The sequence below is a fragment of the Vigna umbellata genome, chromosome 1 (genome assembly GCF_029865625.1).
Source record: "Vigna umbellata cultivar VRB3 chromosome 1, Vumbellata_1.0, whole genome shotgun sequence".
Lineage (NCBI taxonomy): Eukaryota > Viridiplantae > Streptophyta > Magnoliopsida > Fabales > Fabaceae > Vigna > Vigna umbellata.
In genome coordinates, this window is record NC_142165.1 from 20,440,410 (window position 1) to 20,454,368 (window position 13,959).

At 33.9% G+C, this 13,959-nt stretch overlaps 1 protein-coding gene across 1 annotated transcript; it reads left to right on the plus strand.

Moving 5' to 3' along the window:
- The first annotated feature begins 9,215 nt into the window (after positions 1–9,215).
- On the plus strand, positions 9,216–10,755 carry LOC148204877 (uncharacterized). Its single transcript, XM_088108663.1, has 3 exons — positions 9,216–10,026; positions 10,110–10,232; positions 10,318–10,755. The coding sequence occupies exons 1-3, from the start codon at positions 9,391–9,393 to the stop codon at positions 10,738–10,740; spliced, it is 1,182 nt and encodes a 393-aa protein (XP_087964789.1). The 5' UTR covers positions 9,216–9,390; the 3' UTR covers positions 10,741–10,755.
- The last annotated feature ends 3,204 nt before the right edge of the window (positions 10,756–13,959 follow it).

The following is a 13,959-nucleotide window of genomic DNA, read 5'->3' on the forward strand; positions in this document are numbered from 1 at the left end:
TAAGCATATTTTTAAGGCTTAAATAATTTTTTTATCTCTCTTTGCGAATTTTAGATATATGATATTTAATAAAAGAATTATACTGTTAAAAACGGACAAATCTTTTACACTCTCTCATTATTAAATGATCTTAATTTGCTTAAAGATTTTATTTATGTCTAAGAAAACATATTTGATTATTTGTTTTTTTAAGACTTTACTTGTACTGTTAGGTTGTGTTGTGTTTCGTTTTGAAAAAGTCAACATATCATATACTACAACTATAAAAATCGAAGCAAATTACGACTATATAGAAAAAGTCATCATATCATCTCAAATGCTTGGATAGTCCTTCCCTACAATGCCACTGTGAACATAACTCTGAAACAACCATCCCTTCATTGATGTACTCAGAAACAGCTCTGTCTATTTTCTAAGCACATCACCAATGCCAGAGGCATAATCTGAATAAATTACCCTAGCAATCAAGACTGCATGATGAGGAAAGGAATATCATAGGACTCATTGGAAGAAATAACTTTTGAGCTTCTTCCTTGTTATTATTTTTTAATATAATATTGCAAAAGCTTCCTGCTATCAGTTGCGGATGCCTTCAAATGCAAAAGATTTGTATGAGCTTGATGACAAGCTTTTGCATCCAACATTTTGATATGGAAATATTTTGCAAACTTCACGCAGCTAATGTTCTTATTTTATTTGCAATGTTTTTATTCTATTAAAAAAATCAATTTTTAGCAAATATTTTGCTAGATATTTTGGATTATGTGTTAGGTTCACCAACTCTATAAATAGAGTATTTCATTTACTTTAAAACATATTGTAAAAAATCATTCTTCTCTCATTCTTTCCTCTCTTAGTTTCATTCTTTCTTTTTTTTTTCTTTTCTTAAAAATATTCTGAATTTATTTTATTCTTTTTTTAGAAATCCTTTCTAGTTCTGAGATCCTCAGAAATTTTGAGACGAGACATGTAATGAAGCCGAAAAAGATTGCAATGGAGGTAGGATTAGCAACCTGGATGGTGTTATGAAAGTAACGTTATAAAGTCGAGATGAATGGAAGCAAGGAGAGATTTAGCTCTTCAAAACTTGTTTACTCATTAAATGGAAGAGGAAGAAGGTGAAGAAGGTGGGTGTTCCTATTTTTGTCTTGGTCCAAAATTGGTCCCCAAAAAAAATCTAAAATACTTAATAAAAACAGGTATTTGGAAAATATACATTTAAAAAAAAAAAGTTAGAATTCATTTAATTATGCAGTACTACTTTCTGACGGTTTATATATGTGCATTTTAAAATTGCTGTTAATTGAAGAAGTATGAGTGTTAACTACAATTTATAAATATCTCATTAAAAATTTGAGTATTTTAATATATTGCATGGTGGGAATAAATCAGTGTCGAGACTTAAATAAAATATGAAGTATTAAACATAAAAATGGAAAAAACTTGAAAGAGACTAAACGTAGACCTTGAAAGATAGTATCCTAGTAAGTGAGATTCGAGATTATTAGATTAAAAATAGTTTGTCCCAAACTCTATTGGAGAAAGTTCAATCATCTCAAAGATAAATTGATTTATTATGCATCGAATTCAAATCAAAGATTTATTATGCATCGATCCTATTCACTCCTTACTTAAAATATTACTAAATATTTTAATATTTAATAATTTCATTTCGGTATCTATATTTTCAAACTATAAACGAGATTTTAAAATCCAAGAAATTATAAAACCATATTTTGAGATAAAAAAGATTATGGATTTCAAAATACAAGAGATTACAAAATCATATTTTGAAATATCAGATACTCTAAAATGGGATTTCGATTACAAAATTGGATTTTGAAATCCAAGACACTCATAAATCCAGCATTTGATTTAAATTGTATTTCGTGGTTATTGGATATGTTTATTTGTCGGTTTTCGGAATCTGGTTACCATTTCAAAATTCAATACATGCATGAAAAGTGAGAAATAATTACGAAATCCAACAAAATTCTAAAAACAACAGTGTAAATGAAGATCAACGAAATATATATATATATATATATATATATATATATATATATATATATATATATATATATATATATATATATATATATATATATATATATATATATGACAAAAAATTCTGGCGCCCGTACATAAAATTTGCGACGAATAGTTACTATTCACGGATATTTATTACCCACGGGTAACGAGTAGCGGATATTTTAATACCCACTTCTAAACGGGTCGGATGCGGGTACTATACTATCCAACCCGTGGATATTCGTTACCCGAAAAAAAAATTAATTAATATTTTTTAAAAATATTTTTTTTATTACTTTTAGAAAAAGGAAATTTTAATAACAATGACTTAGAATTTCTTTCAATTACCTTTTTTTAAAGAAAAAATGGGTTACATTACTTTTGACCTAAAACATTAATAGAGTATCAGACATATACATATAATCCTATTAGAAAATTCTCTCTTAATAGATGACTCTTTTCTTCGCGCAGGGAATAGGCTTCATTCCCTCTTCCTCTCTCTTGGTTCTGATTGGGGTTTTGTTCCGATTTGGGATTTGAAATTAGAGTTTTATTTGTTCTCTGATTTTTGAGGTTTCTTTTGTACGTTTTGATTCGCGTTTTGGGAGTTCGTTTTCTGATTTCTTCCCTGTTGATTGGTGACACAATTTTGGGTTATTATTCAAATGAATGTTTTGAGTTTTTTTGGATTTTAGTTCATTGATGCAGATTGGATTTTTTAAGACCCTGGTGGTTATCGCGGTTTGGAGATTTATGTGATTGCATTCGTTTTCGGAATTTGGGTTTAGGGTTCCTGTTTGCGTTCTCTTGGAAATTCTTTATCTCTCTGTTTCATACATTAATAGGTATTTGTGGGTTAATCCTGTGACAAATTGAGACTTCAGTTACATGGTGTTTCTTCTTCATATCTTTCTTTTTTCAAAAGGTGTTCAGTATTTGTTTTCTTTAACTTATGTCTTTTTAGTATGTAGCAAATATATTAAATTGTTCTCTTTAACTTGTAATTTAATTTAAACCTTATTTAAAAATTCACAAAATATATTTTTTAAATATTTGGGAGTTGAAAACGGGTATCCGTAGGTTGAAAAAAATTCGCAATTTTTTTTATGCGGATATCCAGCTGGTAGCAGGTCGGGTTGCGGATACAGTTTTTTGCATGCGGGTCGGGTTGCAGGTAGGCACTATCCGTGCCCGACCGACCCGACCAGTTGCCATCCCTATATATATCTCTGTGTGTGTGTCTGTGTGTGTGCTTGTCTGTGTGTCTGTGTTTGTGTCTGTGTGTGTGTCTGTGTGTGTGTCTGTGTGTGTGTATGTGTGTGTGTGCGTGTGTGCCTGTGACCGTGTGTGTGTGTGCTTTAACCAAAATGAACAATGATGAACTCCAATGAAGTCAAAACCGTTTGAAGAAGAAAAAAGCCAGAAAGGAAGAAAAAGAACACTAGAAAAAAAATGTTGTTGATGTTTGGATAAACTTAAATTTTAGAGGTTTATTAATAATTTTGTTTGAATCTTATTTTATTAATTTTAGGTCTAATAATATTTAGTTTCATTTTGATAGAGAAAAAATAAGGATAAGTAGTTATGATTTTCTATTTGTTTAGGAACAATATTATTTTATTTTGTTGATATAAGATAAAGATAGATTAAATAGATTATATTTTGAGTCTATTGATATTTTATTTTCAATTTTTATTATTTGTACTTGGCTCAATGCCCTATTTGCACTCATTTACAGATTTTCAAGGTTTAATGAAAATCAGTGAATTGAAAAGTCCAATTATTTTTGTAGGTCATGTTTGTTTTCTACAAAGTGGTATAGAAAGTGAGTGCTTGAGTTTTTTGGTGAGAAAGATGGCAAAGGTAGTCAACGAAATGAGTGTATCATAGTTGTTAGAAAAGATCCATTACAACATGATGTATGGGACATAGTGGAGGATGAGTACAATGAATCCGCGAAGGATGAGCATTAGAAAGTGAACCAAATTGCTACACTGAAAAAGACACGGGTGAATATAAAATAAAGATAATATATCTAACACTCTCCCTCAAGCTAGTACATACATATGTACCAAACTTGTTACTATAATTCATCAAGTCTTACTGAAAATATATGCTTCTGGCCTCGACTGACACCAAATTGCTCATGTTTTGAAGACAACATAGAAGATGAAATACCAACCCAAAGACTATCCCTGAGCAAAAAATCTGAGGTTGCTCCATGTAACTTGCAAATCATTGTTTAGGAATGTCACCGGTGGATAAAGAGATAATTTTTGGAGAGCCGGCTATAAATAAACTAACAAAAACTATCTTTTCCATTAAATTAACTTTTGTATGGTTATTGGAACCATATAATAAACTTTTTCCAAGAGATCATTTAATGTACTTTAATATACAGATGACTGCATTCCAATGATCTTCACATGGAAAATTAAAAAATTGGCTCACCACAACGACTACAAAGGAAATGTTAGGATGAATAATTGCAAGCCAATTTAATTTTTCAAAAAATCTTCTATACTGCTCAAGATCTGAAATAGACTCTCACTGATTTGGTAGGAGTTTGATATTAGGATCTATAATGTGTTAATAAATTTTGAATTCATCAACTTAGTTTTTTTCAAAATATCCAATGCTTACTTCCTTTGAGATATAAGAATACCATCGTTAGATTGTGTTACTTCAATGCCTAAGAAATTTTGTTAGGAAATAAAATAGAATGAAGAATTTTGTTATCAAAAGTAAAATATGTCATACGATTAATAAGATAACATGTAGTAAGAATAACATCACCCCAAAAATGTTGAGGAACCTCATCATGAATTAAAAGAGTGTGAGTTGTTTCAATAAGATGTTTAAAAGCAAAGAGTTTAAAATGACCTTTAGTCAGGTGACGTTTCGTTCCTACGTATAACTCTTGGCGTTTTTCTATTTGAGTTCAACTGTTTAGTTGTAGCCATGTCAACATCGATTAAAACTATTTCATGCAAATGGAATTTCGTATCGCAGGGAAATCATTGTGACGTTTTAGAAAACCCCTCATTAATGCTTCATAGTCACCAATAAAGTCATCATCAACTTGGTCAAATGAGCAACAGGGCCTGTCTAAGTCGATAACACCTACTAAAGTTGCCGAAGTTGACAACATAAAGTGAGGACTACCCTTATAAGATGACACTCATACAACTCAGCCAAACGATCAATCCACCTGCAAACTCTACAAGTCTGTCATAGCCCGACTAAGAGATGAATCATAACTACAATGAACATCCCTTATATGCTAATCAAACTTCCAAGACGAGAGGGCTTATGTACCTACGCGACCCAATAGACGTACTAAAGAATGCGGTCCAACAATTCACAACTGGAAGATAAGGAATTACTTGTTATCATAAATATATTATGTTTTGTAACAATTGAGAAATTAGATATACTTGATTAGTTTGCAAATGAGAGACAATATATAATTACTCTTCATGATTCTTATTGAATTTTAAAACTGATGGGTTAGAATTCAAGCCTATCTAAAAATTAGGAATAAACAAGTTCTTAAAAATCTCAAAAGATAATTATAATTCTAGTATCAATTGAAAATAGTAAAAGTCAATAAAATCAATTCTCTAACATTTTTTATATTGATTGAGTTTTTGTTACTTTTTTATGTTCATCATTCTATCTAACTTTTCTATTACTCAAAATTACTTAGGTTAATAATGTATTATTCAATTTAATCTTATACTAAAATAAAGGTAATATTTCTATTTGTTTTATCAAACTAAAATGATTAATATGTTCATTGTTGGTTGCAACGAGTGTCAAATTCATTAGTACAAAAACTTTGTATAACATCAGTGTTTTTCGGCCTTTCACGTCGAATTCGAGGCCGACGTCATATCAGAAACGTTACATTGACGTTGAATTTAAAAAATTCGACGTTAATTTATGTTAATTGACGTCGGACATAGAACAATCCTATGTTCTCAGTAAAGCAAATTAAAGTCAGACATTACTTTATGTCTGACGTCAATTAAGGTTAATTAATGTTGAATTTTGTCAATATACTACGTTAATCATTTTTTTTAATTGTGAAACTTTGTGATCTTTTTTACAACTCTACGAGACCTTAAAAGCAAAAAAACAACAAATTCCAGTTTTTGGTATTTTTTAAAGCATGAACTATGAACGTGTAGTGTAGTATCAACAACAAACAACAACAACAAAGAAGTTCAGCCAAACAACAACAACAAACAAGTTCAAAAAATAAGTTCTTCAAAACGAAAACGAAAACTAACCTTCAAAAAGTGGTTTTGTCGGAATAAAGTGTTGCACTAGTGAGAGAGAAAGTAGAATGCACCTATGAAGGACAAGAACATGAAAATAATCAGTCAAAACAAATGAAAATCAGACCTAAAGTAGTTAATTAACATGCATTTGTATCAAATGAAAGAAGGATTACATGTTATGATCGTCAAACTTCGTTCGAGAAAATTTTGAGCAGAGAATAGGGTCTCACGCGCTAAGATAAAGTGAATGAATTTTCATCCGCTCAAATTTTTATTGAATTCATTAACCTTTTGACGTCTAACGCTAAGGTATTTGACGTCATAGGTAAGTACATTTTCACCTTTGGGCTATACATTTTTGCAAAATTTACCCAATAAGACGTCGTCTCATAATTCAATTTATTTACAAAAATGCTACTGGTCATTTTTAATGTTGGCTATTCAGTGGTTAGACGTTGAACGCGTGACATTATACGTTGTTAAGCTGCACAAGCCATTGTGGAACATGATTCCCCGTAGCAACCACGAAAAAATAATTATATTTTGAGAGCAAAATGTAGTCATAATTATAAGAGAATTGTTTGGCTTCATCATAATGGAGAGAAACTACTGGGGAATTTATTAATCGGATTAAGAGTAATTGTATATTATGTTTCATAATTGTAAGATGTGTTGGAAGTCCCACATTGACTAGAGATAAGGTCATTTCATAGTTTACATGTGGGTGCAAACCTCACCTTACAAGCCGATTTTGTGGGGTTGAGTTAGGCTTAAAGTTTACTTTTAACATCATATCAAAGTCATGGTTAGAGCCTATCCTAGCGATATTTGATGTTTGTTGGGCATATTGTTCCACCCACTATCGGACCGCTATCGGACCACCCATTAAAAATGTCTAATCCCACGATTAAGATGTATATACCTCGGTGTGAGAGGAAATCGGTTGTGTGGAGTTAAGTTAGGCTTAAAGTCCACTTCTAACAAGATGTTTTTTGAAAGTAAATTTTTAATAAAAATATTAAGTTTTAAAATAAATATTTTTGCGAAAGTTACTTTGGAATTTGAAACATTCCACCATGGCTTATGAGTTCACACCTAACCACCCACAAATGTGAATTTACTGTTATTGATTGATTTGTAACACTAACATCCTATGCACTCTATTAATGGCATGTGATCTTAAACATTTGTACTTCCATTTCCACCAAAATCTTTCTAATATATTCTAGATTTTGGATACACCTTCTTCATAGGTGATTTTAGAAGATTATTTTTTTAATAAACTAAAATTATCTTATATTTAAATTAATTAATAATATTTTATTTGTATTAATTTTTCTAAACAAAAAAAAAATCTATACACAAGAAATTTAAAAATAATTTATCATCCAGACATAAATTATATATGATAAATTTGTTAAATTTTATAGTATTATTTTAAAATGTGTATTAACAATTATTTATGACAATGAATAATGTAAAAATATTACTCATGGTAGATATTATCAATTTTAATATTATGTATGCGTGTGCGTTTAAAGGGTTTTATGACAATTAATAATGTAAATATATTATTCACGCAGATACTATCAAATCTAAGAAGTTTGTGTTTGTACACGTAAGAATGTGTGCATGCATTTATGCGTACATGTTCGTGTGGGTGTCGAAAAGAAGAACCTTTAAAACCAAATCAGTCATATAAGCTGCACAAAGCCATCATCCAACCCAATAAAATTTTCTGCTCGGGTTGGGTCAAATTTTTTTATTGGAATCAGTCTATAACTTGACTCATTGTTGATTAGGTGATTAAGTCGGGTCAATTGAGTCTTTTCCTTATTTATTTTGTTCAAATTTAAAATTTAAAACTTTTTTTTTACTTTATAATAATATATAATATCAAAACTTAGTTTCGTTCAAATATTCTGATGAAATTTTGCGTGGAATATATTGAGTCATTTCAATATCTGTATAGGAAGTCAAACACAATGGATTTGAGTTGAAGTGGTGATTCCAGTGAATCTGGGCAGAAGATCGATTCAGGTAAAACTACTTATAACTTATATGAAATTTCAATGTCCCTTTTCTTTTAGTGATTTTTAAATTTTATTATTTTAATTATTAGGTTAAATATATTTTTAGTTTTTCATTTTCTATTTCTTTTTATTTTATTATGAAGATTTTATTTTTCATTTATTTCATATCTATCTTATTATCGGAACGATCAACATCTCACCGATGAATATAACTGTAATGTATTAGAGATTTTTATTAATTGTCATGAAAAGAGATAAGATGATGTTAAAGTTTTGGTTCACAAATTTCCGTCCGTTGAAATGTCAAATCCGTGTAATACTCGGAATTAATTATTTGTTTTCCGCGAGATATGAAAATAATAATAAAGAAAAGGAATTTCATTAGATTTATATGGAAGAAAAAAGAAAGTGATATTTTCTTTGAAGAAGGAAACTCGAGGAAGATGTAAAATAAAAAAAAAAACTAAAATCAGATCCGTGGAAAGTAGGTGTGGAAAAAAGGGAAGACTCCAATTTAGATATAATTTTCTTTGGACCGCGATATTCCAACAACAGATTTTTAACACTCTTTTGACAACGCCACGTGTCGCCACCTCATTGGTTTGTTTAAATTTTTTTTTTTTAAAACCTATGACCGTAACCCTTATTTTGAGTGAAAATCCTAAAATACCCCTTTCCCTTTCTTTGTTCCATTGCCTTTCCCTTTCTCTGTTCCATTGCCTTTCCCTTTCTGTGTTCCATTGCAAAAGGTCCGTTCTCTTGAGAGGACTAAGGTCGCGTTTCGTCTCGCTTCGTTCCATTTGCATCCTGTTGTCTCCGGCCAGTTTGGTCTCCTGTTATCGTGCGTAATGGGAAGTTCCGGTGACGATTGTCCGACGACTAAGGTAAGTGGTTTTCCATTCGATGTCGTAGCTTGGTTATTCGGTTTGGGCATCACGTAGCATGGTTATTTGATTTGGGTTAATGTTTGGGGTTCGTATCGTTGTGTTGTGGTGCTTGGGTTATTGGGTTTGGTTGTTTTGATGATTTGATTTTGGTTTATGCAGTTGAGTGTTCGTCACTCTTTTTCGACAAAGTATATATGTACTTTGAACGAACGCTTAACAAAGGAGCATCGATCATTGATTGCGAAAACTCCATTTGCTTGGTTTTTAGATGTCAATGTCAATGTTAAAGTAGGTAGAAATATAGTGAGTGAGTTATTGGGTAAGTGGGACGACTGTAGTAGTGGTTTTATAGTTGGGAATAAAGTATTGAATATAAATGAAAATGATATTTATTTAGGGTTGGGACTGAGTACAGATGGTGCAAACATTAACTTAAAGGAAGAGCTGGGCAATAGTGAATGTGTGAAATACATAGGCAAAGGAACAAAGGAATTGAATTCAATATACAAAATTCTAATGCGAAAACAAAAGAAGAAGATTCCTTGTTCTCATTTTTGTAGCCTTTACCTCCTGGTAGGGATAAGTGAGATTTTATTTCCAAAACGTAGCGGGAAAGTGTTTCCCGTAATGTTTAATGTTGTTGACAACTTAAGTGCTTTGGGTAGTTATTGTTGGGGTAGTCTAGTTTATCGTTTTCTGTTACATAGTTTGTGCAAAGCTTCTCAAGGCTTGAAGAAAGGAAAAGGTATTTCAAACGTTTACGTCAACGGTTGTGTGTACATGCTGCAGGTAATTAATAGTATTTGATGTACTTACTTAAAATGTTATTTGAATTAAGTCTGTTACAAGTTAAGATGATTTATTTGTCGTAGGTATGGTTTTTTGAGCTGTTTGTTCCACCAAAAGGTCCTATTGATAAATTTCCACGAATATTGCATTGGATGAATATAAGTGTTGGAGACAAGTTCGTTAAACGGTGTATGGAGACAGGTTTGGTAAGTTGTTTGTTATCGAAAGTTTTGTTATGTTTTCATATATTGACCAAAGTTGTGTAATGTGTAATGTGTTGTTAAATTTCAGGTTGTTGACGATGTTTATGGTGGTCCTTCAACGAAGGATAAGGAGGAATACAGACCAACACCTAAAAGAAAGGATGCTAAACCAAGAGGAAAGAAGAAACAAAAAAGAGCTCGCAGAGAAACTTTTATGCGTGCCTTAGAGGAACAAGAATTTCTAATTGAAGAACTTAAAAGGAGGGTTGCAACTTTGGAGGCACAATTGGCTGAAGAGAAGGCAAGAAGGCAAAATAAAGATGACGTTGGACAAAGTGTGCCTCGTACAGAACCATCTGTGAACACTGGTTTTGTATCCCCTACTGACATTGACGGAAATAAACAACCTTTGAAGACGTATGTTAGGGTTGGATCACGAAGGCGTTACAAGGGAAGAGCACTTAGGACTCCATACACCGGGACCGTAGCGCTTAGAATAAAAAATGAGTGATCTGTGTATTTAGTTGATTGAAAATGTTATTTGGAAAGTAATGAAAATTGTAATCATTGTAAATAGATTAAGAAAACAATGTTCAATGTATCCGATTTGGTTCAATGAAATAAAATTTGAGTTTTGGTTTGAATTGGTCTCATATTTTATCTATTCAATACCATTGTTATTATGAGTTGTGGGTTTGTCGATTTCAGAATGTCGTAACTTTTTTTGTCTTCTAAGTTGCAGGCTTGTTTGTAACATGGTGTTTGAGTGGACATTTTGAGTAACATGTGATGTGATGTGAGGCCAAGGAGTGTGGGGTGACCCCTCATGAGTTGGAGGAGCAAGCTGTGCAAGGAATGAGTGAGACTGCTGAAAAAAAGCTCTGGTAATCGTTTACAGGACCCCTGTAAACGATTACCCGAGAGAAATTTGGAATTTGTACAGAAAGTCCAACACAGGTACTCAGTCAGGTGAACACAGGTCACCATTGGCAAAAAAAGTGACTTTTAGGCACTTCTGCACCTGTCTGAGGCTGGTGCAGGTGTTGCAGTGGTGGGAGAGGGTGGGTGGTGATGTGATGTGAGTCCAAGGAGGCTGGGGAGACCCCCCATGAGTTGGAGGAGCAAGCTGTGCAAGGAATGAGTGAGACTGCTGAAAAAAAGCTCTGGTAATCGTTTACAGGACCCCTGTAAACGATTACCCGAGAGAAATTTGGAATTTGTACAGAAAGTCCAACACAGGTACTCAGTCAGGTGAACACAGGTCACCATTGGCAAAAAAAGTGACTTTTAGGCACTTCTGCACCTGTCTGAGGCTGGTGCAGGTGTTGCAGTGGTGGGAGAGGGTGGGTGGTGATGTGATGTGAGTCCAAGGAGGCTGGGGAGACCCCCCATGAGTTGGAGGAGCAAGCTGTGCAAGGAATGAGTGAGACTGCTGAAAAAAGCCTCTGGTAATCGTTTACAGCACCCCTGTAAACGATTACCCGAGAGAAATTGGGAATTTGTACAGAAAGTCCAACACAGGTACTCAGTCAGATGAACAAAGGTCACCATTGGAAGAAAAAGTGACTTTTAGGCACTTCTGCAAGTGTCTGAGGCCTGTGCAGGTGTTCCAGTGGTGGGAGAGGGTGGATGGTGATGTGATGTGAGGCCAAGGAGTGTTGGGTGACCCCCCATGAGTTGGTGGAGCAAGCTGTGCAAGGAATGAGTGAGAGTGTTCAAAAAGGGTTCTGGTAATCGTTTACAGCACCCCTGTAAACGATTACCCGAGAGAAATTGCCAATTTGTACAGAAAGTCCAACACAGGTACTCAGTCAGATGAACACAGGTCACCATTGGAAGAAAAAGTGACTTTTAGGCACTTCTGCAAGTGTCTGAGGCCTGTGCAGGTGTTCCAGTGGTGGGAGAGGGTGGATGGTGATGTGATGTGAGGCCAAGGAGTGTGGGTTGACCCCTCATGAGTTGGAGGAGCAAGCTGTGCAAGGAATGAGTGAGACTGCTGAAAAAAGGGGCTGGTAATCGTTTACAGCACCCCTGTAAACGATTACCCGAGAGAAATTGCCAATTTGTACAGAAAGTCCAACACAGGTACTCAGTCAGATGAACACAAGTCACCATTGGAAGAAAAAGTGACTTTTAGTTTTACAGACAACTGCAGTGTTATTAAGTGGTATTGGTTAGTGTTATTGGTTAGTATTAAGTGGTATTGGTTACTGACTTTTACTCACTACTGCCATGGTATTAAGTGTATCATAAATTGAACATTACATAATAAATGTCGAGAATTGAGGAACCATTGTGAAACTAAACAACTTCATTTTATTAAATACTTCAAATGATGAAAGGAGGAACTGGATTACATAGTTCTTTAAAAAGCAGTAAAGAAAGCCTAAACAAGCAATTTTAGGTCTCAGGATTGTTTGCAGAAGCACTTGGCAAGTGTTGCAGTTGTTCTTCAATGTTCCCAACACGCGATTGCAACGCATCAAACCTTGTAGTGATGACCATGTCCATGTTTCCAAATCTTGTTTCAAGGGCATCAAATCGAGTTTCAAAGGCATCAAATCTTGAACCAACAAAGGTTTGCAGTTGTTCTATGCGGTTGATTACATTATCTAGTGTTGTAGATGAACTTCCTTGTTCATCATGTTGTCCTTGATTCTGTTGACCTTCTTGTAAGGGGGGATGGGGGGCATTGCCTTTGGGAACCCATTCTCCTTCATCATTTTGCATATAACCAAATGATGCTAGAACTTCATAACCAATTCTTTGCTTGAACTTCAGTTCTGAAATGGGATAACTTTCAGTAGGCACTTCAAAGTGTTCCATGAAGATGGTTATCAAATGTGGATACGGCAACTTTGCGTTCTCCCTTAATGCTCTTTTCATCTTATATCTAATAAGATGTCCCCAGTTAATTTGAATGGAATTGAAAAATGCCCATAGCAGCATAATATCCTCTTCAGATGCCTGACCAATATTGGTTGCACGAGGAAGTAATACTCTAGTGAGAACGTAATGAAGTATCCTTGGTTGAACCTTCATTTGCCCCGCTAGTATTCTAGATTGTATGGCTGCATCATCTCTACACACTAGTTGCCTTGCAGTGACAGAATCGTATTGTTCTTTCCACTCATCTACAACTTTGCCTTCGTAGCAAACACCCTCAGATGGGAGATTAGTCAGTTGTTGAAAAAGATTAGGGCTGACCCTAATTTTGACCCCTCTAACTTCGCTTCGAATAACACCCGTATCCGATATTGACATGTTGCTATAGAACACTCTGACTAATTGTGGGTGGTAATGTCTTCTTAAACACACAAATTCAGTCAGCCCAGCTTGGTGTAATATGTCATAGAACTGAAAATTTTTTCCTTGAAAGTATTCGTCCTCTAGATACTTACTCTCCAAAATTTCCCGATTTACGAAATGTTGGGCATATTTCTCCTGTTGCTCATCCGACGAGAAGAGATCATTGGTAGGCGTAGGAGGGGATGACGATGGTGATGGGGTTGGACTCCGGCGACGGCGACGTCCACCAACGGAAGAAGATGCCTTTTGTTTCTTCGTTCCACGATCAGCCATTGTATTTCGTTTAGGGTTTTGCACTGAGAGAAGAGAGGTTTTCGAATCGAATATGAGGAAGGATGTGTTGTGGGCGGTTACGAACACGATTGCAAGTTATACACGTTATGCAGTGGGATAATTAGGTTTAATTAACTGAACACAGTAA